This window comes from Bos taurus, chromosome 19, assembly GCF_002263795.3.
Source record: "Bos taurus isolate L1 Dominette 01449 registration number 42190680 breed Hereford chromosome 19, ARS-UCD2.0, whole genome shotgun sequence".
Lineage (NCBI taxonomy): Eukaryota > Metazoa > Chordata > Mammalia > Artiodactyla > Bovidae > Bos > Bos taurus.
In genome coordinates this window covers 19,977,195-20,000,000 of record NC_037346.1, presented here as the reverse complement: position 1 = coordinate 20,000,000, position 22,806 = coordinate 19,977,195, and the positions used below count along the sequence as shown (strand labels likewise).

At 54.9% G+C, this 22,806-nt stretch overlaps 1 protein-coding gene across 4 annotated transcripts in view; it reads right to left on the bottom strand.

The window, feature by feature from the left end:
* The window catches only part of FOXN1 (forkhead box N1), a 27,931-nt gene extending 5,159 nt beyond the window's left edge, over positions 1 to 22,772 (bottom strand). The window contains exons 1-6 of one of the 4 annotated variants that reach the window (XM_005220109.5): positions 22,494 to 22,772; positions 9,310 to 9,461; positions 8,442 to 8,900; positions 5,958 to 6,071; positions 3,895 to 4,025; positions 2,470 to 2,566 (exon numbers count right to left, since the gene is read on the bottom strand). In XM_005220109.5, coding sequence (XP_005220166.1) covers positions 2,470 to 2,566; positions 3,895 to 4,025; positions 5,958 to 6,071; positions 8,442 to 8,900; positions 9,310 to 9,432 — 924 coding nt within the window. In that variant the 5' untranslated portion in view covers positions 9,433 to 9,461; positions 22,494 to 22,772. Of the gene's footprint in view, positions 1 to 2,469; positions 2,567 to 3,894; positions 4,026 to 5,957; positions 6,072 to 8,441; positions 8,901 to 9,309; positions 9,462 to 15,969; positions 16,030 to 22,493 lie in introns of those variants that run through there. The other 3 variants (XM_005220108.4, XM_059878051.1, NM_001192452.1) reach the window with 3 other exon arrangements.
* Between the last annotated feature and the right edge of the window lie 34 nt (positions 22,773 to 22,806).

Here is a 22,806-nt window from a genome sequence, read left to right as displayed (position 1 = left end):
TGCCAGCATCGCTGCAAGTGGTTGGCAGGAGCGGCTGAAGCCTTTCTTAGGGGCCACTGGCCTGGGTCAGGGGGCTGGTTGAGATGACCCCCAAGGCTCCCAGGGTCATGAGAGAAGACTCTTAAGCCACCAGACCAGCCAGCTAGGGATTCACCTTCAACTCCCACAGCAGTCCCTATGAGGAGTCAAGACTGTGTGGTCCGGTGGGCAGAGTTAATGGGCACGGGGCCCTTTTACAGCCCCATAAATCTGTGACTTTGGGATGCCAGAGCAGCCCCCACCCCAGCCACTTCCTGTTTGGAAGAGGGATGGTCAGCACTAGCAATTATGTCCAGTGGCTGGAACTTGCCCCATCCCACATCCCTGACTCACAGGGCTTCAGGACGCCCATCTCAGCTGCCTTGGGCGTGAGTGCTGCCCACCCCAGGGTCCACTCTGTCCTAGCCCAGAAAAATGACCTTCAACTGGGGAATGAGAGCTAGAGGTGGGGAGAGGATCTTTGAACTCTTTCCTTAGGTGGGTGGAGGGGATTTGTCAGAGCTGGAAGGAACCTGTGTGCCAACTGGTCCAATCTGACCATTTGAGGGAAACTGAGGTCCAGAGAAGAAAGGGTTCAGGCTGAGATCACATAAGGAGGCAGGGTCAGAGCCAGACTCCAACTCTGTTCCCTAACTAAGGGCCCTGCCCAGGTCACCCCACCGGATTATCTTTACCACTTGGGGCCCGTCCCATCCTCACAGATGGTTTCTCTCTGAAGTCAAATGTAAACTTGGGAGGGAGGGAGTGATGCAACTGGCTAAGAACAACAACTGGAACCAAAAAAAAAAAAAAAAAGCAGTTAGACCTCTTCACTCCTCAGCCCCATAAAACAGGGATTACACGGCTCCCAGGAAAAATAATTAAGCCAGGAAGATGAGATGTAGGGAGGGGCTGGGGGCCAGGCTGGGAGTTGGCAGGGAGGAAAAGCTGAGAGGAATGGGGCAGGGCCCTCCCCCACTTCCCTCTCTCTGGCCTGACTCCTTGAAGCCTTAGGGGACACTCTAAACGCTTTACAGGTCAATGAGACTTTGGCCCCCTGACATGCTGGGATCTAGAGGGCGAGCCCTGGATACCGGCTTTGCTGCTGCTTGAATCCCAGTGCCATCTCTCCTTGCTCCTCTCCCGTCCAGAAGCTCTGATGGATGACCATGCTTTTTTGTTCTTGGCCAGAACTCTGGCCATCTTGCCCATTTCGTCATTCGGTGGCAGCTCAGCAAGTACGAACTTGCTGGAATTCTTGTTCAGTTGCTAAGTTGTGTCCCACTCTTTGCGACCCCAGGACTGTAGCCTGGTCAGGCTCCTCTGTCCATGAGATTTCTCAGGCAAGAATACTGAAGTGGGTTGCCATACCCTCCTCCAAGGAATCTTCTCGAGCCAGGAATCAAACCTGCATCTCCTGCACTGGCAGGTGGATTCTATACCGCTGAACCATCAGGAAAGCCCCTTGTTTGAATATCAACCTCAAATTATCTCCAGACAGCAAAATTGGGAAGATGGTGGGGTCAGAAATCACCCACTGGTGGGTGGAGCTGAGTTCTGGATTACCTGGGTCTCAGCTCCCGCCCTTTGCCCGGGCAGCAAGTGAGACTGTATCCATCAGGCTGTACGCCTTGGAGAAGGTACTCCTTATACACAAGTTCTGACTTCCCCTGCACCCACCCCAGAAGGAGGGGTTTTTGTTGGAGGGCCTGAGGAGCCTGCAGACAAGGGAAGTGGGAAGCCAGAAAGCCTGAGCCAGCAGCAAGTGATCCCACCTGCTGTTTGGCCTTGAGCAAATGGAGAGAGAAGGGTGTTTGTCTTGCCTCTAGGGAAAGAGTCTGGTGGAGCCCCAGAAGCCCCTTCTATGGTTGAAAGAGACTAGATCCTGTCCGTGGGAAGGTCAGGTGAAACAGCCAGCTCCCTAGGACACTCTAAGACTGTGAAGCCCACACCCCACTTTCTGGCAGAGCTGCAGCTGAGCCTGCCGCCCACAGAGGCAGATCCTAATCTCTCCCAGGAAGGCAATGAGTTCTGCAGCCCCAGCATCCTGGGTCACATTGGCTGGCCAGCTCCCGCCCAAATTCCTCAGTCCCACAGCATCCTGGGGGCAGCGGTGGGAACAGCCTCTCATTTCTTCCCAAGCTCTGTCTCCCCGTTTGGGGTAGGTGGATGCGCCTTGAAGCCTATCAGGTTGCCATGTCCACCTTCCACCAGCATGAGGTCTGACTCCAGCCTGCTGTGTGACCTCTGGTGAATGGCTTGAGCTCTCTGTTGCCCACACAGAACTGTCCTTCTGAAGGGCAAAGGGAAGCGTGTGGTGGGAGGGCACACCCTCTCCTGGCTTTCATTCAAACTTATCTCCCACCTCCCAATGTTATCTTCTGGTTCTAGAGAGGTCTGGCTTGCCCCAGGACTTGGGGGTGGTGGGGTGGGGGTGGATTTGGGGCTCACCTTGAAGTAAGGAAAGTGCTCCGTCATAAAATTGTAGATCTCGCTGACAGGAAGGCTCCCAGTTTTACTGTTCTTAAGGGCCATGAAGATGAGGATGCTGAAGGCAGAGAAAGCTCTGAGAGTTGGAACCTCTGATCGGGCCTGGAGTCTTCCCCCACCCTCCTACCCTGGCTGGAACAGTCAAGAAAGAAGAGCCTGCTGCAGAATTCATGGGTGAGAGGCGGTCAAGAGGAGAAAGGATGAGAAAGTATCCACTGAAGTTAGGAATTACTGATATTCGAGGGTCTTGTGGCATCTAAGAAAGCTGGGTTACACTCTTGGCTTTAGTCACTCACTAGCTGTGTGACCTTGGGTGAGTGCCTTAACCTCTCTGAGCCTCAGTTTCCTCAGCTTTGAAAAGAAGAAAGTAATAGCTACCTCAGAGTCGTGAAGATTAAGGATGCTGCCTAGCATATAGAAGGCTCTCATTAAATGGACGCTGTCATTACCAATCAGCCCTCAGCCAATTGCTGGAATATTGGATAGTAAGGCAGGGAACTCAGGTTATTTGAGCCCCTACAATGTGCCAAGCATATTCTCTCAATCCATCCAAAGGCCTGAATACTGCAGTTTTTTGGTTGTTGTTTTTTTTTTTTTTTTAAGATGAATAAACAGAGGCTTAGAAAGATTAAGTCACTTGCCTGAGGTTTCACAGCTAGTAAATTCGGAGCCTGGACTTGAACCCAGTTCTACTGGACTCCAAAGATTACATGTGCTCTTTTCTGTGCACCATCCTGCCTTCCACAAACCCCTTCTCTGTGCTCCTGGATGATGTCTAAGTACCTTTTCCATTTCCTGAGCTCACCCTGGCTGATGACTTGACCCCACATGAGGCCTGGCACACAGGAGGTTGAGTATCAGTGTTGGTTGGATGAATGGAAGTTCAGATGGAAGGGATCCCAGATGGGCAGGGTGCTGCTGGCCTGGCACCTACAACCCCAGCCCCAGAGCAGCTGCACTAGATCTGGTAGATGCTGAGTAACTGAACCACCTCTGCAGACCTCATCCCTTGTTTACTTCTGGTGGCGCTTTGGGGTGAGGCTTCTCTCTGAGTCTGCAGGAGGGGAAAGGGAGAAGCGTCCCCCCCTAAACTCTCAGTCCCAGGGCCCCAGGAGGCTAGAACCTAGCGGGCTCACCCCAGGGCACCAGCATGTTCTGAGCTGAGCCACAGACATGGCTCCCCAGAGTTGGACGAGAGCTCAGAGGGGAGCTGGTCAAGCCCCCTGCCCCCAGGCTGGATTCTTCTCTCTAGCATCCTTTGGAAGTCTACCAGGTATGACTTCCACCCCCCTACCATTACCCTAATACCTCAAGGATTCCATGTCTCAGTTTCCCCAGGGACTTCTCACCCCTCTTCCTTCTACCCCAGAATGCTGAGAAACATACCTGTAGGAGTAAATGGGTTTTGGGAAGAGGGGCTGGTGCCCATCGGTGCTGGCCTGGGGTGCGATCCGCTGGTAGGGATAGTGTGAGGAGCCCAGGTAGGGTACAGGGTAGCTGCTGCCACCTGGTGAGTACTGTAGAGGTCAAAGGGGCAGAGTGGTTGCCATGGTAACCAGTCTTCCCAAGGAAGGGAGCCCCCTTCCCCCACTCATACATCCAGAGAAGGAATTGAAACTAGATTCTTCTCTCAAGCGTTCCACCATCCATGGTCATGGGCCCCAAAGGCAGAGCTATCTGAGGCTGGCCAAGGATGTGGCTGTCCTGGGAGGGCCTCTGAGGAGATCCACATTCCAGAAGTCAGGGTCTCAGAGGTCTCAAAGCCTCCTTCAGCATCTTCCTCTCAGCCCTCTAGGTACCCTGGTTGCCATGGTGATAGGACAGGAGCTGAACTAGAGAGTGTGAGGGGTAGCTCGGGCCCCTGTACCCTTTTGGGCAGGTGCTCCCTGGCATCTCCTGGAGTGCTTGGGCCGGAAGTGGGGTGTCCGGCCTGGGTGTTTGCTGGGCACTGGCCCCTTTTACGAGTTTCAGTGGCTCTTTGAAAGGCCTGGTCGTGGTGGTGGGCCGGTGAGGGTAGGAGGTGGTTTTTACAGCAAAGGGAGTGGCTGCCAGGGATGGTGTTTTATGGGGATGAGAGGGGGTAGGAGACTCTGACTCCCCCATCTGCTCCAGGCTGAGGTGCTCTTTCCAGGTCACCCGAGAGACACTTAGTGACTGAGTCACCCTCTCTGCAGGCTCCATAAAGCCCTGGGTGAGGCCATCTTGTTCGGGGAGGGGGTGCAGAAAACAGAGGGTATCAGGACAGAGCTGGACACAGCGAGGCCGTCTAGGGTCTGGTAGCCCCTGAGCCCCGCTGTGGCTCTGTTCCTGTTGGGCCAGGGTGCCTCAGGGATGCTCCTATCCTGGGTCAGACTGTGAGCCTCAGGATGGCCCGGCCACTCCAGCCAGGCTCCTCACAGAGTGGGGATGATTCTGTGTTCCCTCTGCTTCCCTCCCTCTCTTTCTTTCTCCCCACAAAGCAAGCAGTCTGACCACCCTCCCGCCCACGTGCCTGTCTCCCTGGCTTGGCCAACATCAGGGCCAATGCCAAAGAGCTGGGGGTAGAACCTGCTCCACAGGCAGGGCCTGTCCCAGTGCCAGGCTGCAGGTGGATGGAGCTGGGCGCTGGGCAGCCACTTGCTCTGTCTTGCCCGGTGACTCCTGGGAGCTGCCTGGCTGCTCTGGGGCACTTTTCTTTCTCTTTTTAAAAACCTCCATCCCCTGCCAGTGTGGGGCAATTACTTGGCATCCTGTGAATCAGGGAGGAGATAAGGCTGAGCAGTGGGGTGGGGAGTGGAAGGAGTGTTAGTCTCTCAGTCGTGTCCGACTCTTTGCGACCCCATGGACTGTAGCCCGCCAGGCTCCTTGGTCCATGGGATTCTCCAGGCAAGAATACTGGAGTGGGTTGCCATTCCCTTCTCTAGGAGATCGTGGGGAGGGGGGATAGGGCCAAAGATGATAGGGACTGGGAGCCTCCAACAGGGAAGGTCCCCTAGCTTCACTCCTGGTCCCACCCTGTCTAGGCTAAAGGGAAGTTTGAGGCCAAGGCCACATACCAAGACGGTGGCTGACCCAGGCAGGAGCCCATTGTTTCCTGCGGTGTTCAGCCTCGTGTGTCACCCCACTTAAACTCCTTTTCTCTTTGCTCAGTCCTTGTCTTGTTCTCCTCTTTCCGTTTTTTGGTTCCACCTGGCCCTGCCCCAGTCTCAGCCCCACCCTCTTTGCCAGACCTCTCAGGCACTGCCTGGGTCTCAGACAAGCCCCGCCCACTCTGTGAGAAGGGCAATTGCTTCCCTTCCTGTGAACCCCTGTTCCCCACCCTGGGTGGCCCAGCCTGAGCTTCAGGGCCCTGCTGCCCCTACCTGCCCATCCAGGTGTGCACGCATACACTCACATATACACCCACACATCACACATGAACATAATATCCTGAGACCCTGGGGGAAATTGCCCACCTGCCCCAGACCCACCTGGTGGAAGGGGGGTTGGGTAGGACAGTACATGTGCTGCAAGGGGGGCTGGTAACAGTACATCCCCGGACCACTCTCCAGAGCTGGGGGCTTGACCTTGACTTCTGATCCCTGCTGGAAGGAAAGAAACAGATGACCAGGCTGGACCTTGTCTTTCTTCCTTCCTATCATCCACCTTGAACCTTATGCAAAAGCAATTCCACCTTTGCCTCTAGCAAAGCTTATTCCTGGAGAACAAATACTTGAGAACAGAGGAGGACAAGGATTTTCCCCGAGGAAATTAGACAGCTTAGTGGTGGAGCTGGAGCTGACTGTGCTCCCTACCCCCCACTTCCCTGCAAGTGAGAGGCTGGGGCTGGGCTGTCCAGGGAAGTGGGGGAGACTTGTCGTCAGTCACACTGAAGCTGGGGTAGGACCCTGGAATGGCACAAGGATGCGCGGGCTGACCCCACTCACCAAGCCTGGCTCGGAACCTGCTTCCTGGTTCAGGACCACCAGCCCCTCAGAGAAGATCCGCAAAGGACCACTGCTCTGGAATTCCCATTGCAGAGCCATGGGGAGTGAGCACAGGAAGTGGCCAGACGGGTTGGTCTAGCTGGGGCCCCCAAGGCCCTACTACTTCCTATTCTGCAAAGCCCATGGTAGATCTAGCAGGTTCTCTGGAGGGGGCTAGTGAGTCCCCTCTGCTCTGGGCACCCCCAACTCAGAGCCTCTGCTCTCTGTTCTGAGGAGTCTGTGCTGTGTGCTAAGTTGCTTCAGTCGTGTCTGACTCTTTGCAGCCCTGTGGACCATAGCCCACCAGGCTCCTCTCTCCATGGGATTCTCCAGGCAAGAATACTGGAGTGGGTTGCCATGCCCTCCTCCAGGGGATCTTCCCAACCCAGGGATTGAACCGGTGCCTCTTAGGTCTCCTTCATTGGCAGGCGGTTTCTTTACTGCTCGTACCTCCTGGAAAGCCCCTGAGGAGTCTACCCAGTTGCTAGTCTGCCGGAGCCCTGTACCCTTTCCCACTCTGGCAGAGGGAGTCTGCAGCTGCTGGTGGTGGTGGGGGCCAGATCCTGGCTTCCCACAGGTTGTGAGCCCCATGTGGACCCCCAGGGATGTGCCTAGAGCTCTACCCTGAGGAGGTACCCAGACAGAGAGCACCGCTAGGGACTGGAAGCTAAACCAGGCCAAGAGCAGGTGGACCACTCTTCTTGGGATTACCAGGGGCCTGGGGAGCCAGCATCTGGGCCCAGAGGGTCAAATCAGCTGTAAGCTCTTTCCTGGGTGTGCCCTGGGGTGGCTGATGCAGAGATATCCATAATCGTAGAATCTCAGGCCTAGAAGGGCCATGAATACTATGTCCAACCCTATCATTTGGCCAATGATGGGGCTGAGCCCATAGAAGGGAAGGGATGTGCCCAAGGTCACTCAGCGAGTCAACTATCCTGCTGTGGGTCTTTGGGCCCAAGTTCTTCTCCTTGATCTCTATGGGACCTCAGTTTCTTCTTCTGCAAAATGGAGATAGTGGGAAATCTTTAGAGGGTTTGTCATAAGGATTAAACAGGGTACTTGAAAGGACGCATCTGGCACAGTGACCAGAGGCTGGCACTGAGTGGACATTTACGGGGCAGTAACTGATGGGATGGGGCTTCCTGGGTGGCTCAGCGGTAAAGAATCTGCCTGCAGTGCAGGAGACTTGCAGGAGATGCATGTTTGATCCCTGGGTTGGGAAGATCCCCTGGAACAGGAAATGGCAACCCACTCCAGTATTCTTGTATCTGGAGTAGGCGCAGCCCCAAATGGGAGTGGGTTTTCCTCTTCCCAAGGCAATACGCCTATGGGGTAGGTGCTGGTAAGTATACTTTTCTGATGAGGCTCAGAGAGGTTAAGTGACTTGCCCAAGGTCACAGAGTTTATGGGTATGGCTATGAAAGGACATATTGATCTTCTAAGATGCTTTCAAGGTATTTCTATGAATACACCCAGGCCTCATTCTAGGTAAAGAATGGGGCCTGTAAGTGTCCTTTGAGAAGTCTTAAGTCCTCTCCCAACTCTGTGTGCTGCTGCTGCAATGGAGAACGTGGTGCTCTGTGACTCCTCCCTAAGCCCTTTCTCCAGGCCTCTGGAATGTTTTTCTTCTCGTATTTACATATGGGTGTGAAGGTCTGGCTGGGGATTCTTGACATTCAAACAGAGAGAAGCTGCATATAAGAATCCTGACTCAGGAGTCTCTGGGGAGCTTCCAGCATCCCGGGGTCTGACCAGACTCCCTGACCCAACCCCTTCGACACCGGGCCAGGTCAGCACCCCCTCCCTCAGCTGACCTGGAGGCTCTGGATGAAGCTGAAAGACCCCAACTCTCTGAGCTTGCAGGTGTACACTGACCCTGAGTAGAAAGGTCTGGAAAGGGGATGGCAGAAAGTTTGATCTCAGAAGGCTTTCTGGAGTGCTGGGAACTGGCACAGGGGTGATGGGGTGCGTGCTGGTGCTGGTACTCACCAGGACTTGGGGGCTGTGCTCCTGGCTGGGGTAGGGGAGCCCGTTGCACCAGACCTCGGCAGGGAAGCCAGGCAGGAAGGCCTCAGCCTCCCCCACATCCGCAGGGATCTCCTCAAAGGCTTCCAGTGCCCCCGGGGTCTTAAAGGAGTGTCCATCGAGGGCCAGGGCAGTCTGGGCCTCGGGGAAGACATCCTCGTGGAAATGTCGCTTGTATGGGTGGAAAGGCACGTGGCTGCCCTTGAGGAAGCGCCCGGGACCGCTCGCGGGCCCCTCCTCAAAGCTGAAGCCGGGGTACTTGTCTGAGGGTGAGAGCCGGAAGGGGCCCGGGCCAGGGCCTGCTGGACAGTGGACTTGCTCAGGGCCTGGTGACGCGATGCTGGGGCTGTGGGGGGGCAGTGAGGACTCCCGCTCCGGAGGGCCATCAGGCACAAAAGACGAGCAGCTGAAGCCGGCGTGCTTCTGGGGTGGACAGAGGGTAGACAGCCTGTGAGCGGAGGCTGGATCCAGACCCGACTCTGTGCGAGGGTAGAGGGTCTGTGGCTGAGCTCTGGGGAGCCCCCGGTGGAGGAGGGAGACCTCACCCGCCCTTGGAAGCCTTGATCTGATGAGGACGCACTGCTTCGAACCTCAGATCACCCCCAATAGGACGGATGCACAGCCCTGCCCTGGGAAAGTCCCAGACCCAGGGGACAAGCAGAGGCCCAGATCTCTACACTTCGGGATCTGGGAGTCCCTGGGTACTTGTTTGCTGGGAGAAAGGACAAGACAGAAGCAGGGAGGTCCCAGGGGGGTGGGGGTGATGGCCCACCTGCTGTCGTGCAGCCCTCTGGTCTTGGCCTCAACCCAGGCCAAGGTGCCAGGTACTTACGTTCTGCGGGGCGGGGGAGCCTGGGAGGCCCGGTGCCTGCATGAAGTCCCCTTGGGGCTCGCCCTCCAGCCTGGCAGGGCCCGGCAGCGTGACGTCAGACTGTGGCGGGAGTAGCGACACCATCACCCAGTCCTGGCCTCGAAGAAAGCCGGCTGTGATGAGAGCGAGGACCAGCGTCCGGGGCTGACCAAGCCCGAGTCCACCCCTCCCACCCCCTCCCTGGGCTGGGACCCTGCCTCCAGCCAGACGTCTGATGAGAGAGAGAGACAGACAGGCAGAGACAGACAGACAGACAAGCTGAGAGAAACATCAGAAACAGAAGGAAGCAGATAAACAGTGTGAGAGACAGACGGGGAAAGATACACAGGGAGAAGCTGGGGAACCTGCAGGGACGTGGATTCTGGTGGCCCCGTGAGCCTGGCATGACACTGAGGAGTGTGTGGCCTCTAGGGTTCTCTCCTGTGTCTGCCACACTCCAAAGTACCTGTGACTCTGTGCAGGCCTCTGCCCTTTCTGAGCTTTAGACTCGCCATTTGGAAAACTCGGGGCTTGCATTAGGTGACACGTGAGGGCTCTTTCTGCTCAGACACTCTAGAGTTATAGGAGAACTCTGTGTCCAGCATAGCTGAGTGGTTAACAGGACTCAGCTCAGGGACATCCCTGGTGGTCCAGTGGTTAAGAATCCTTCTGCCAATGCAAGGGACTCGGGTTCAATCCCTGGTCCGACATCCCACGTGCCACGGGGCAAGTAAGACTGTGCACAACTAGAGAGAAACCTGCGCTCTGTAACAAAAGATCCCACGTGCTGCAACTAAGACCCAGTACAACCATAAATAAATAAATATTAAATAAGAAAAAAAGACCCAGCTCAAAGCCAGCCTTTTTCTTGCCTTGCTACCTGTGTCAGCAAAGCTCTGAGCTTCAGCATCAGTCATCTGCAAAAACAGGGAGAGAGAGAGAGACGCCCTCATGCAGATGTGGGGTTAAATGAAATCATGCACATGAAGAATTGAGCCCGGTGGCTAGCTATAACAAGTGCTCAATAAATGCCAGCTCCCCTTATTAACAGCACGACTGATATGTCTCTTACTGTTACTAACCTCAGCTCTCCGCCTTCCTTCTCCACCACCTACAAAGGGCAGTTTCTCCTGAATGTATTCCTCTTTGCCCGAGTAAACTCTGAGAAAGTCTACCCTGAGCTGAGGGCCTGCTCTGGGCTGGCCACTATATAAATAATTAGGAGAACTTCCTCATCATTTGTCAGAATAATCCTGTGAGGAAGGTGCATTATTAATCCCACTTTCCAGATGAAGAAACTGAGGTTCAGAGGGTTTACATAACTGGCCCAAGTCACCTAGCCAATCCTTGAGAGAGTCAAGTTTTGAACCCAGATCTGGCCAACTCTGGAGTCTATACTCCCCTTAGTTTCTTTGCTTAGTGGGGATCAGAGTGGGGGTGCCTGAGCTAGGGGGCCAAACAAGAAAAGCCTGAGGTTGACACTTACCCAAGACCCCTCTTGCAGAGCAGGACAACTTCATTTCCCCCACCTTGCTGTCCTGAGAGCTCTGGGAGGGAGGGTTGGCCTTGGAGGCCCCCTGTGTGCCCTGCCTGGGGTTGGTACATCTTTGCTAAATAAGCTTACTGCTTTCATTTGACAAGGAGGTGGTGGTGACCAGGAAGGGAAGGCATTTGCCTGAAGTCCCTCAGAGGCTCGGTGGTGGAGGGGGCTGGGAGCTGGGGTCCAGGCGGGGGGCTGGGGGAGGCTCTCCCGCCCCTTCAAGAGTCCCTGCCGCCCCTTCTCTATGTCCCGGTGCCGCTCACTCGGCAAAGCTAAATGTGGCGTGACTGGGGAAGCGCCGAGCTGGCCGTAACTGGATACTGCGGTGGAGCAGGCCCCGGGCCGAGGGGCAGGGCAGCCCATCTCTGGTTCTGCTTGAGCGCCCGGCCTGGCCCCTGCTCCCTGGAAGCCCTGGACAGCTAGGGCCCGCCTGCCCCGCCTGGCCCCGGGCCAGACCTGCTTTCCCCAGGCCTTCTCCATTCCCTCCTGACAGAAGGCTGGGGTCCTTCCTCCCCCCAGTTCTCAGGCTTTGTAACACATGGGGCGGTGGTCGCTCTCCTCTCTGGAGGCAGAATAGCACGTGGTGAAGAGCAAAGGTTTTGGGAATTCCCAGGCGGTTCAGTGGTGAGGACTATGCGCTTTCACTGCTGAGGGCATGGGTTCAATCCCTGGTCAGGGAACTAAGATCTTGCAAGCGGTGTGCTGCCATGCACACACACAAAAAGCAAAGGCTCTGAACTGGGGATGACCTGAATTTGAGTCCCAGCTGTGTCACTTTCCTGGTTTGGTGACTTTGAGAAACCGTGTGATTCTCTTTCTCCCTTTGCTCGTGTGATCATGGGACCTGGGGACCCACCTCACAGGGCCGTCGTGAAGATTAAGTGACATGATGTGTACCAGGTGCCCGGCACGTAGAAAGTGCTCAAGGAGGTATCGTGCCCATCTGGATTCACTGGCCAGATGTGGCCGTGGCTCCTGACCCCAGACTCTAGTTTCCCTGATGGTCTCACTACTTCAGGCCTGGGGAGACTGGCTAATGCCCCTATTCCCAGATGACAGCTGCCCTTGTAGCCAGGCCCTGTCTGCCTGGCCTTTCCTTAGCCTGGCCCCCGGGGGTTCAGACCCCGGCTCTGGTCCTCTGAGACGTGAACCTGTGGAGGTCTCTCTGAGACTCAGAGTGGGCCACCCCTCCTGCGGAAGTTCTGGCCTTCCCAGAAGGGCCCCTACAGCCTCTGTCTGCCCCTCATCCTGGCAGCAGCCCCAATGTCCTGGGGTGTTATTGGTAGCCCAGGCTGAGTTCCTGTAAGTCAGAGGCCTTACCTGAAGGCTTCAGTTCCCAGCCGTGACTTTCATATCCTGGCTTGGCCAAACCACTACCCCACTTCCTCTAAGCTCCCAGGAACAGGATAAGAACCAGGGAGGTTAGGCAGAGTTCAGAGGCCAGTGTCTTGATTTGCACTGAGGGTATAGACGTCCCTGGATGAACCTCAATGCAGGGTTTCCCCTGAGTAGGTTTTGTAAATGATGACTCCTGATTTGATGACAAACCCCGTTGATTGCCTCAGCTGAAATCCTGTTCTACAAATCAGGAAAGGAGGTCCAGAGAGGTTAGGGTGAGTTGCCTAAGGACACACAGCCCCCAGAAAGATGAGATCCTTCACCGACTGCTATTTCTAAGGGTCCTTTTACCTTAGGGGCTGGGCAGAGGGGCTATCATTTGTGTATATAGGGTGGGGACTTCTGTCCAGCACAACGAAGGACTCACTGCAGAGAGGGAGGTAAGGCTGCCTTGCCCTCTGACCCCTTTCTCAAACAGCCACGGGGGCTCTTAAAGTTGGATTAGCTAGCTTGGAAACTCTAGAGTCAGGATTGGGTTTGAATCCCAGTAACAATGGGACTTTGGTCAGGCAACTTGCTCAACTTCCTTCCTTGGGCTTCAGTTTCCTCATCTATAAATTAGAGCTAATAATACATACCTCTCTGGTGGGTTAGATGAAATATTGCTTGTAAATAGCTTAATGCATAGTATGTGTTCAATAAATGATAGCTATTATTAATAATTAACAGTGGGACAGAGTATTTTAAAGCTTGAGCTCTGGCAGTGAGGACCAGGAAGGGAGAAGGAACTCCTCTTTCCTGCCTCTCACCTCCATCTCCTTGACATCATCCTCCTGCACTGGCAGAGGCTGAACTTCCCTCCTCCTGACCCTCTGGCCTCAGAGGTCATTTTAGCCATTCCCCTGAGGGAGAATGGCTACAGAAACTCCCAGGGGTTAGAGTAGGAAGAGAGGGGGGTGACTCTTGCTTTGGATCCCCCAGGAGTCCTCTCTGATGGGCGCTGGCCTCTGATTTCAGGAGGAATCTTTCAGTGAACACGAACCTTTACCCTACCTGCTTTAGTTTCAGAGGGCACAGTGGGATGTATGTCTGCAAATCTCATCAGCAAACCATTGCGGGAGGTCCAGCGAGCTCTCTCCTTTCCCCGGATCCTAGGAGCACCCCTGACGGCCTTCAGGACTTGTCACTCAGTGTGGGCTCCTCCACTCACAACCTGCCCGCTTTTGGGGCTGGAGCTAGGCCAGGGCTTTCAGCTGGTAGACTGTGCTCGGGGTCCCTTTGACTATAAGGACTTTCCTAATCACAACTCTACGTCTATAACATACTCAGCAGTTTACAAAGCACTTTTGTCTCTATTCTCTCGTTTCATTCTCGCTTTGCCTCAGAGAGTAGCAGGCAGTGGTGTGCTGGAGTAAGCTGCTCTGGACTTGTTAGGGCCAATTGTACAATTCACTTTTGGTGAAATTGGCCCAAATCCTCAAATTGGCAGGGGTGAGAATATCTATCCAAGGAAATTAGCAAATGTTACAGATCAGAACCACCCCCCACCTTTCTGTTTTTGGAGAACTGGTGGTTCTCCAAACCAGAACATTTATGACATACCACCGGTAGGGGAGAAAGGTCATTAATCCCATTTTTCAGGGTAGAAGATTGAGGCTTTTATGGCAAAACCAATACAATATTGTAAAGTAATTAACCTCCAATTAAAATAAATAAATTTATATATATATATATATAAAAAGATTGAGGCTCAGAGAGAATGACATGCCCAGGACCAAACAGTTAAAACTGAAAATATCTCCTGAGTCTCAGGCCTCAAGAGTCCCAACGACACCCTCAAACACACTTCAGGCAAGCAACCTTGGCAAAACATTATCTGAAGACCGGTTTAGCATCCAGGTATTCTGTCTAACCTCTGCTCGCTGAACTTCTCCTCCTTCTATGATCCTGCAAGAGTGGGAGGGCTGGGGTAGGGATGGAATAAATAGACTTGATCTTCCCTGGAGTCAGAGGGAAGAAAGAAATGGTCCTCTAACCTGAATAGAAGGCATGATGAGGAAGAAATTTCCCCAGGATGTATAACTGTGGGATCAACAACCATCGTGGTGGCATCTCTGCTCTGTGTCCTCACAAACAGCCAGGCCTTTTGCCCCTTGTACCCAGCACCCACTCCTCAGAGACTCTTTTTTTAGTACCCCAGGATCAGGGCAGAGGGAGCATTTGTGGGGTAGGGGTCAGGGAAAACCCTGTGTGCTGGTTGTGTGACCTTGGACAAGTCACTTCCCCTTTCTGTCCTCAGTTTCCTTATAAGTAAATGATATGCTGGGACCATTTGCATCTAAAGATGCTGAAGCTGGTCCTGTGGATGTGGATGTGGTCCACAGAGCTGTCATCTCTGGGCCCTCATCTCTGCTCTTCCTTCAGGAGGAAGGAAATCCTCAAGGGGACCCAGGAACAGCTGGGTGAGTTATTATACCCCAGATGGGAGGTGCTGTATTATCACTCCCATTTTATAGATGAGGAAACTGAGGCTCAGAGAGGTTAACCTGACTTGCTCAAGTTCACTCAGCTAGTAAATGATGCTCCCCACGATTCAGACACTGGCTTCAAAGCTAGGGTGCTTAACCACTATGCTCCACAGCCCCACCTCAGGAACACCTCAGCTTCCTTGCTCACACCTGGAAGCTAGAGTGGTGGGTGGGGGGCAAGTTTCCTTGGGAGGGTCTGTCCCCGTACCCCCTGTGGGCAGCTGAGTCACAGAGGACACTCAGGGCCCTCGCTGGGCTCTCTCTGCACTCCCTCCCACCAGGGCTGCTCCTGCCTGCCCTTTATGAGAGAGGTGGAGATGGCGGAGTTCCGCCTTAATGGTTTCTGTTGCTGGCTGCGGCAGCATGTTTTACAAGGGGTGGGGACCGTGCCCAGTGCTGCCTGTGGCCCCACCCGGGGCTCCACCCGCCTGGCTGCTGGGAGGGGTCCCCTGGAGCAGTTCAGTAGTTACCTAGTAGGGGTGGCAGGGAAGGGCCCGGGGGCCACTCCTGAGGCTGGGCACCCTGGGATCCTGGGAGCCTGGGCTTTCTAGCTCTGCTGCTCCCATCTAGGTTGGAGGCTCTGAGGTCGAAATCCTGTCCACTCTGGCTCTTGACCCTGGCTTGGTATCAGGAAGTGGGTCAGCTGCCCCTGCCTTGAGATCTGATTAAAGTGCTCTGAAAAGCAGCTACAGATGGAAAGGGCAGGGGGTGGAGAGGGGGAGAACAAAGGATGAAGAGCTATCACATCTCCCCTGGGGTGCTTTCCTCAAATCTGACCCACTGACATCCGAGACTGAGTCATCCCCATCCCCCCAACCAGGACTCTCCTTCAGCCATTTCAGTCACTCCCCTGCCTCTGGAAATAGGCGGGTCCTAGAGTACCACTGGATATGTCTGTCCTGAAAAAGCACTTGAAACATCTTCCATGCCTGGGACTGACCTGGAAGTTCTTCCAGGTATCTAACCTTAATCTCTCTTGAAATCTTAGTCCTCCTGCCCTCTTCCTCTGGCCATTCGCCAAGAGCTCGTAAGTGGCAATGGACTCAGTCCTGCTCCAGGATGGATCCCAGCCTTGCTGTGGGTGTCGAACTCCAACAGCTTCCTGTTCTATTCTTTACCCAGCACCTCTTCCTTTCTACCATCTCTGAACACCCTGGCAGCTTCCCATCTCTCCAGCCCGTTCCCAGGCCCGGCCACCCAGCCCCAGCCCCAAAGGAACTGAATCCGAGCACTCACAGTAGGCTCTGGGCCATGGCCACCATCACGGCTTCGGGGAGTCATTCAGCCCAGCAACTCCCCAGGAGCCTCCATCGAGGTATAAATACTCCCACATGCCTGGACCAGCCCCCTGCCTGAGGGCTGGGGCGGGGCTGCCTCCCCAGGCCAGGCAGGCAGGTCACATGCCCCATAAATGCCACAGGACCACAGGCCCTTACCAGCAGCCTTGGGGAGACCTACTGGGGCTTGACTTCTTTGGATGGATGAATGACAGATGGATGGAGGGAGGGATACGTGTATGAATGGACAGATCAATGGACGGACAGATTGATGGGTGAACAAATGACTGGATGGGAAGCTGGACAGATGGACAGAGATGAATAAGTGGACAGTGGGATATATTAATGGGTGTCTTTGAACTGCCTTTGGATACTCATTTAGTAGATGGGGAAGAAAGAGATGCTGGTTTCAAGGAAATAAAAAATGCTATTCTTCTAAGCTCCCATCCCTCTCTTTCTGAGACATTCCTAACAGACCCCCTTTTCTCCTCTGCTATGGCCACCTAGTCAGAGAGACTGGCTCTATGGGGTTCTCCTTAGGGTCCATAGGTGACCCTTTCTAAGATACTTCCCACCTAAACACTCCCAACCCCCAGGAATCTTTTGGTCCTGGTTATCATTCATGGTCTTTTCCTCCCTCCTACCTACTCTGGAGTTCAAGCTCTGAGGCTGTTGCTCCCAGAAGCAAAATCAGCTTGCCATCCAAGTTTAGCCGGGGTGGTGGGGGGCGGGGGGGACCGTGGTGCACAGTGCAAAATTCTCATTTCCAAGAGCATGAAACCCTTACACAGGCAATTTAGGGAGAAACTGCGCCCCCATCCCCCACCTTCCCCAGGAATTTTTAAAGGCATGACTGGGTCTGATGGTGAGAACAGGCCTGGCAAGGGACTTGTGTGTGGACCAGGTGACCTAGAACCCCTGGGGGCCTGACCCGGGGAGCTGGGCTCCTGGGAGGTGGGGACTGTTTGCCTGCTTTATCCTCCCAGGGGGCAGTGTACACAGAGCAGGGGTCTGATTTCCAAAGAAAGTTCCTTCCAGTCCTCAGTCTGCCCAGCTGTTAAAGGGATCCAAAAGTAGATGATGAGATGGGGAGTGACAGAAGGAACAGGAGGATTTTTCGCAGATGATAAAATACGGCCTTCGTACTACAGTGAGCTTCTTCCTGCCGCACTGGCTAAAGAGTGGGTGAGGAACGGGCTGGGGGATGGGCTGGAGTTGCTCACCTCTGAGCACCCATTAGCTCTGTGATCCAGTGTTCCAGAAGTCCTGCCCCCATAATCAAGCCACTCAGGGCTGAGCCTGGTGGTCCCATTTCCTGTGGGTACTTTAGTAACTGGCTCTGCCAGTGATTGGAAGCTGAAGATATGAGCTGTGAGACCAACAGGGATGACTGGGGCCTTGTTTCACCTCATCCTCTAGCTTGGCACTTATTATCTCAGATGCCCCTCCTGCCATTAAGCCTCCCCTCTCCCCTCACAGGGGTTCCTTCTGATCAAGGACCCCAGAAACTCCTTTCCCAGTTCTGCCATCAGGCTGCGCTAGTCACAGAAATTAACCTCATTTCCTCCCTTCTAAAATGGGATCCTCTTTTTTTGCCCTACATACCTCACCCCGCTGTCCTGGGGACTGAGTGAGGACCAGGATGTCAGAGTTCTCTGAGGAAGATAAAACAACACCATCTTATGGTACCCCTCCTCTTCCCCTGGGACCCTGGATCCATAGGATTTAAGGAAAGAGGTGGGGGCTGAGACCTTTGCCCCTTCAACTGTCTGCCCCTCCCTGGGTGCTCTCCATAGGACTGGTCCAGACCCCTTTCCGCCTGCTCACCTTAGTTGGGGCATGAGATGAGTCAGGAACCTACCATCCCTTGAGCCAGGGGCCTCTAATGCTCTGTACATATCATTATCAGAAGGACTGCTCATTATTGCCGATCTATTATTAGGGATATTAATTCTGTCGCCACTACTAATAATACAGATTTAGCACAAGACAAATACACACTGGTGGTGCCCCCTCCCCCAGTGCCGTCCAGAGCACGTGTGCAAAGGATCCTCCGGCATTGTCATCCTGAAGAACTTTCTCTCCAAAGCCCTTCCCACCTTGGGCAGGTTGGTCATGACAGTGAGAAGGCTCGGAGAGGCTGAGCCTCTTCTCCAAAACCACATGCCTCTTGGGGTTCAGTGTGGGCTCAGGGAACTCCTCCCACAGGGAGCTGGGGACCCTTCTGATGGCAGGATCTGCTGCAGTCACTCTGCTTATGCCAAGTGGAGAGTCTGAAAGTTGGGTTTTATGGTCACGGGGCTCTGTGTGTGTGTACTTCCTCATGCACACCCTATGCCTTCCAAGACTGATGGGCTAATGTAGCCTGGGACAAGGCTGTGGAATTTACAAGTGTAGGTGGGATCTGCAACTGTCTCCGGGCAATCTGGTTCCAGGGACACGCCCCACTCTGGGAGTGTGTGTGTGTGTGTGTGTGTGTTGGTGCCCAGGTTGGCTGTAGTTTGTCAGAAGCAGTACTTTCAGACTTGGGAAGCAGGGCTTGAAGTAGACCGATCATATGCATCCTCCCATGAGCATGGGGTGGAGGTTTGGGGTCAGATCTCTGGGAAACTCAGTTGCATCCTGAAACTGAGTTGCGGGTCCTGAGGGGTGCCCACCCTCTGGAACTTCCAGAGTAGCCATGGGAGCATGGGTTTCCTTTTCTCTGTGACTCACAGCCAGCTCTAGAGTCAAGTTCCCTGAGAGATCACGATTCAGCTAATTCTCTCCCCAGCCCCATTAATCTGAGCTGACTAAGCAAGAACCACAGGCGGAGTAGAGACCCGGAGATGCTCACGACTGCAGTCATTCCTAAACAACCCGGCAGGCTTTCTTGCTTTAGCTTCTGTCCATCTCCTTGCTTTGGGCCTGGCCATGCCTAATAGGATGGGTTATGTTCCCGGCATCCCCCCACAAATGCTGCCACTGCCTCCCTTGGGGGCCCTCTGAGGGCATTCTTCATCTCCCCATTTCACTGGACAAACACCTCCAGTGTCAAGAGACCCATCTGGACATTATACTTGTCTTGTTGTACTTGAACTCTTTACTCGTGCTTGGCCAGCATCCAGCCTTTAAGATCCAGATAGGATCAGGAGGCTGAGCGCTTCCCCAGAGATGATCCTATCCAACCCATTTTGTCCTACTGGCCGGAAAAACAGAGGACATACCAGGGCTTGGCAGGGGCATCGATGAAGGGTGTTGAATTCCAAAGGGGATCTCTGACGGAGAGACCCATCTAGGGGAGGTGGAAATGGTGTGGGATGGGAAGATGGGGTTAGGGATGAGGGTGAAGGCGGGGTGAGGGAGAGAGAGAAGAGAGGAATGAGGTGGTGGAGGTGAAGGTGAAATTGGGGTTGGGGATTGGACAGGAGGAGGGCTGAATCAGGGTTGGAGATGAGAATGGGGGTATAGAGTTGGGTTGTAGAAGGAGCTGGAGCTGGAGTAGAGGGCTTACAGATGGGGTGGGGTGGAGGTTGGAGATGCAGAGATGGAAGAAGGGGCAAAGGATGGGAGGGAATACATTGGAAAGACCAAAATTATTCAGGGACCTTTGATGCTCCTGAGAGACGCACTCTCCCAGAGGTCATCTTGTCATTCCCCTGCTCCTGGGCATGTTGCCAGCCCAACCACACCCATCACAGATCAATGGTTGCCTCTCCACTCAGGAAACCACCTCCTGTGGTCACATGCATGTGTGCTAAGTCGCTTCAGTCGTGTTTGACTCTGTGTGACCCCATGGACTGCAGCCCGCCAGGCTCCTCTGTCCATGGGGTTCTCCAGGCAAGAACACTGGAGGGGGGTGCCATTCCTTTCTCCAGGGGGTCTTCCCGACTCAGAGATGGGACCCGAGTCTCTTATGTCTACCTGCGCTGGCAGGCGGGGTCTTTACCACTAGTGCCACGTAGTTCCGCTGAACTCAATTTAAAAGGCTGAAGCAGCTCTCTAAAGTCTCATGTCCCTCTCTCCTGTTGCAGAAACCAATCTCAGTTTGCTAAAACCTCCCCCACCCCCGCCCTGCAGCCTCAGCAGGGTCGGTGGGCTGTGACTGAGAAAGAAAGAGCAGAAGGCATATCTATGGGACCTCTGTCCCTGGCCTGCTTCTGTTACCAGGCAGTAAGGGGAGGCAGGCAGAAGAGCCTCCTAACAGCCTTCTCATTAGACCATGGAGTCAGAGAGACTAACAGAGGGGCAGTGGGCATAGGGCCTCATTTCTGTCCCTTCCTGTACACCAGCTCTCTTCAGAGGTTTCTGTGTGACTTAGTCTCTGGATAGGTGCTTAAGCCCTGTGCAGGCAGTGGGGTTTCTGCTAACCCATGAAGACTCAAGCTGGAAGGAAGGAGGTTAGACAGGAAGAAGGACTTCCTGGCAGAGAAGGATGGAGAGCCACGGGAGGTGGTACTTTCGCCATGGGCAGACAGAACTCTCCAAGGGGAAAAAGGAAGGCTTTTCCCGAGACCAAGGTGGGGCCATAAGACAGCTTCCCAGAGGGCAAGTGTCACCAGGGGGCTTTTGCCTTTGTCTCCAGCTGCCCCAAGCCTTCTCCAGCCTCATAATGAATGAAGGCACAGCTGTTAGTTGGGGGCCATGCGAGGTCAGTGTGTGGCTGAGACAAAGATAGGGAAAAGGGGGGGTGCTCCAACCCCCTAATCTTTCTCTTGCCTCCCCAGGATCAGAATCGAGAGAGTTCTGGGGCTCCCTGAGCCCCTGGGAAATAGAGTCCTCTGAGAACTCCCTGGCATTCCCGGGAGAACAGGTTCCTGGCCTTGGGAGGTGAGTGAGGCGCCGAGCCTGGGGGGGGCAGCGTGCCCCGGCAGGCCCTGGAGCCCGGAGCTGAGCTCGGCAGAGGCAGCAGGGGCGGGGCCGGGCGGGGAGCTGGGAGGACATGCGCCTCTCCCCACTGCACCTTCCTTCCTGGGGACCCGAGCCTCCCCCAGCACCCAGACCCACTCGGGCCCTGCCTGGCCCACCATGAGATGGGGGAGGGGCTGGGAAGGGAGACGCTGTCCCCATGGGTTGGAGATGCCTGCCCTCTACTTCTTGCATCCTGGGGGTCAGGGAATGCCCAAGGTGGTCAAAGGGCCTGAGCTGGGCCTGATGGGGACAGGATGGAGCGCAATGCCAGCCTCCCCATCTCACCCTCTGATCAGCCCAGAGGAACTGGGTTTTATCAGGAGGGAAAAAAAGCCTAAGGGGGCAGGCAGAGCTGGGTGCTGCAGCTGCAGAGACTTCAGACTCCAAGAAGGACTTCAGGACTCTGAGGGAATGACCAGGTTTCCTCTCCCGGGATTTGGACAGCAGGGAGAGAGCAGACCTGCCTGGCATGGGAAATGACCAGCCTAGAGGTTGGGGTACAGATGAAATGAGTTCTCAGAGGACGTGCCCTCTCCACTCGGTCCTATTCCACTGACCGGCCATGCCTGGCCACAACGCAGACGTGTCTTCCTACGCCTGTTGGTGCAGAGACGAGAGGCAAACACGCCCACTTATTTGAGTCTGTTCTTAATCTAACTTGGACACTGGTGGAGGGCCTGGGGACTCCACGGGGAATGCCAGAACCTTACCTGATCAGATGGGCGTGGGGAAGAGCCATGTGAGCCCCAGAGGGGTCTTCCTTCTACTCTGGCCAGTTTCCTAAAGGCCTTTGCTCCCCAGACCCCCAGTTCCAGGTATCAAGGGTCTGAGGGCTCCCAGCACATCCCAGGTCCTCTCACCAGGCCTCTTGGTTTCAGGGGTCTTGAGGAAGAGAGACATCCCGGGGCCTCTGGGGAGTCTGCCCTGAGCTCAGCATCATGTTCTGGCTGCAGCACCTGTTTGCCACCTGTCTGCTTCTCCACCAGCTGCATCCTCTCTGTGGCCCAGGCCTCCCCGCAGGCCCAGGCATCTAGACCCCAGCTGAGGCTGCTCAGAGATGTTAAGTGATTCCTTGATCAACACACAGCCTTAGCACTACCAGGGCGAGGGCGATCCCCTCCCCGCACGGACCCCAGAGCTGGGTTCTCCCCTCTCCATCTGGACAAGCCACTAAATTGGGAATCTGCCTCTGTCCTTCAGCTCCAGTTTTCCATTGTTAGCCTTTCTGAGCCCTTATTTCCTCCCAGCACATGATGGCCAAGCATATCCTCTCCAACACATGGAGATACACATACACGCACACACAAAATCCACCGAACGCCGGAATGGAAGGCCACACGACAGCAAGAAGGATTGAAGTCAGACAAATCTGGAACAGGAAGAAGAGGGAGGAGCAAGGAGAAGGGGGGTCCTCTTTGGCCTCCAGGCACTCACCCCACTTCCTGATTCTCCCGTGAGCAGCAGCGAGAAGGAAGGGAGCACCCAGGTGCTCCCACTCACCCACAGGACCCGTTAAAAAGGCACCCCCCGCCCCCATTCCCTGGCCCAGCCCTGCTGGCCTCCACGGCTGACTTGGGCCGGGTCTCCTCTTACCTGCTCAGTGAAGCAGGTCGGCGTGGGGGCCGGGGTCTAGGGGGCCAGGAGCTCCTTCTGTCTGTCAGTCCGTCAGCTCGGCCGTCCCGGGTCTGTGCTGACATCAGGTGAGGGGAGGTAGCTGCTGGGTGAGCCAATAATTATGATATCAGCTTCCCCTTGCCCCGAGGGGCTGCTGCCAAGACGGGGAGAAGAGCAAGGTGACTAAGAAGCTAGTTTGCTCCTTGGCTCTTGTTTGACAGGTACCGGCTCCTGAGCCTGCCCCAGCCACGCCCTGGCCCCCCCAAACCCCTCCCTCCTCCTGGACCAGCCT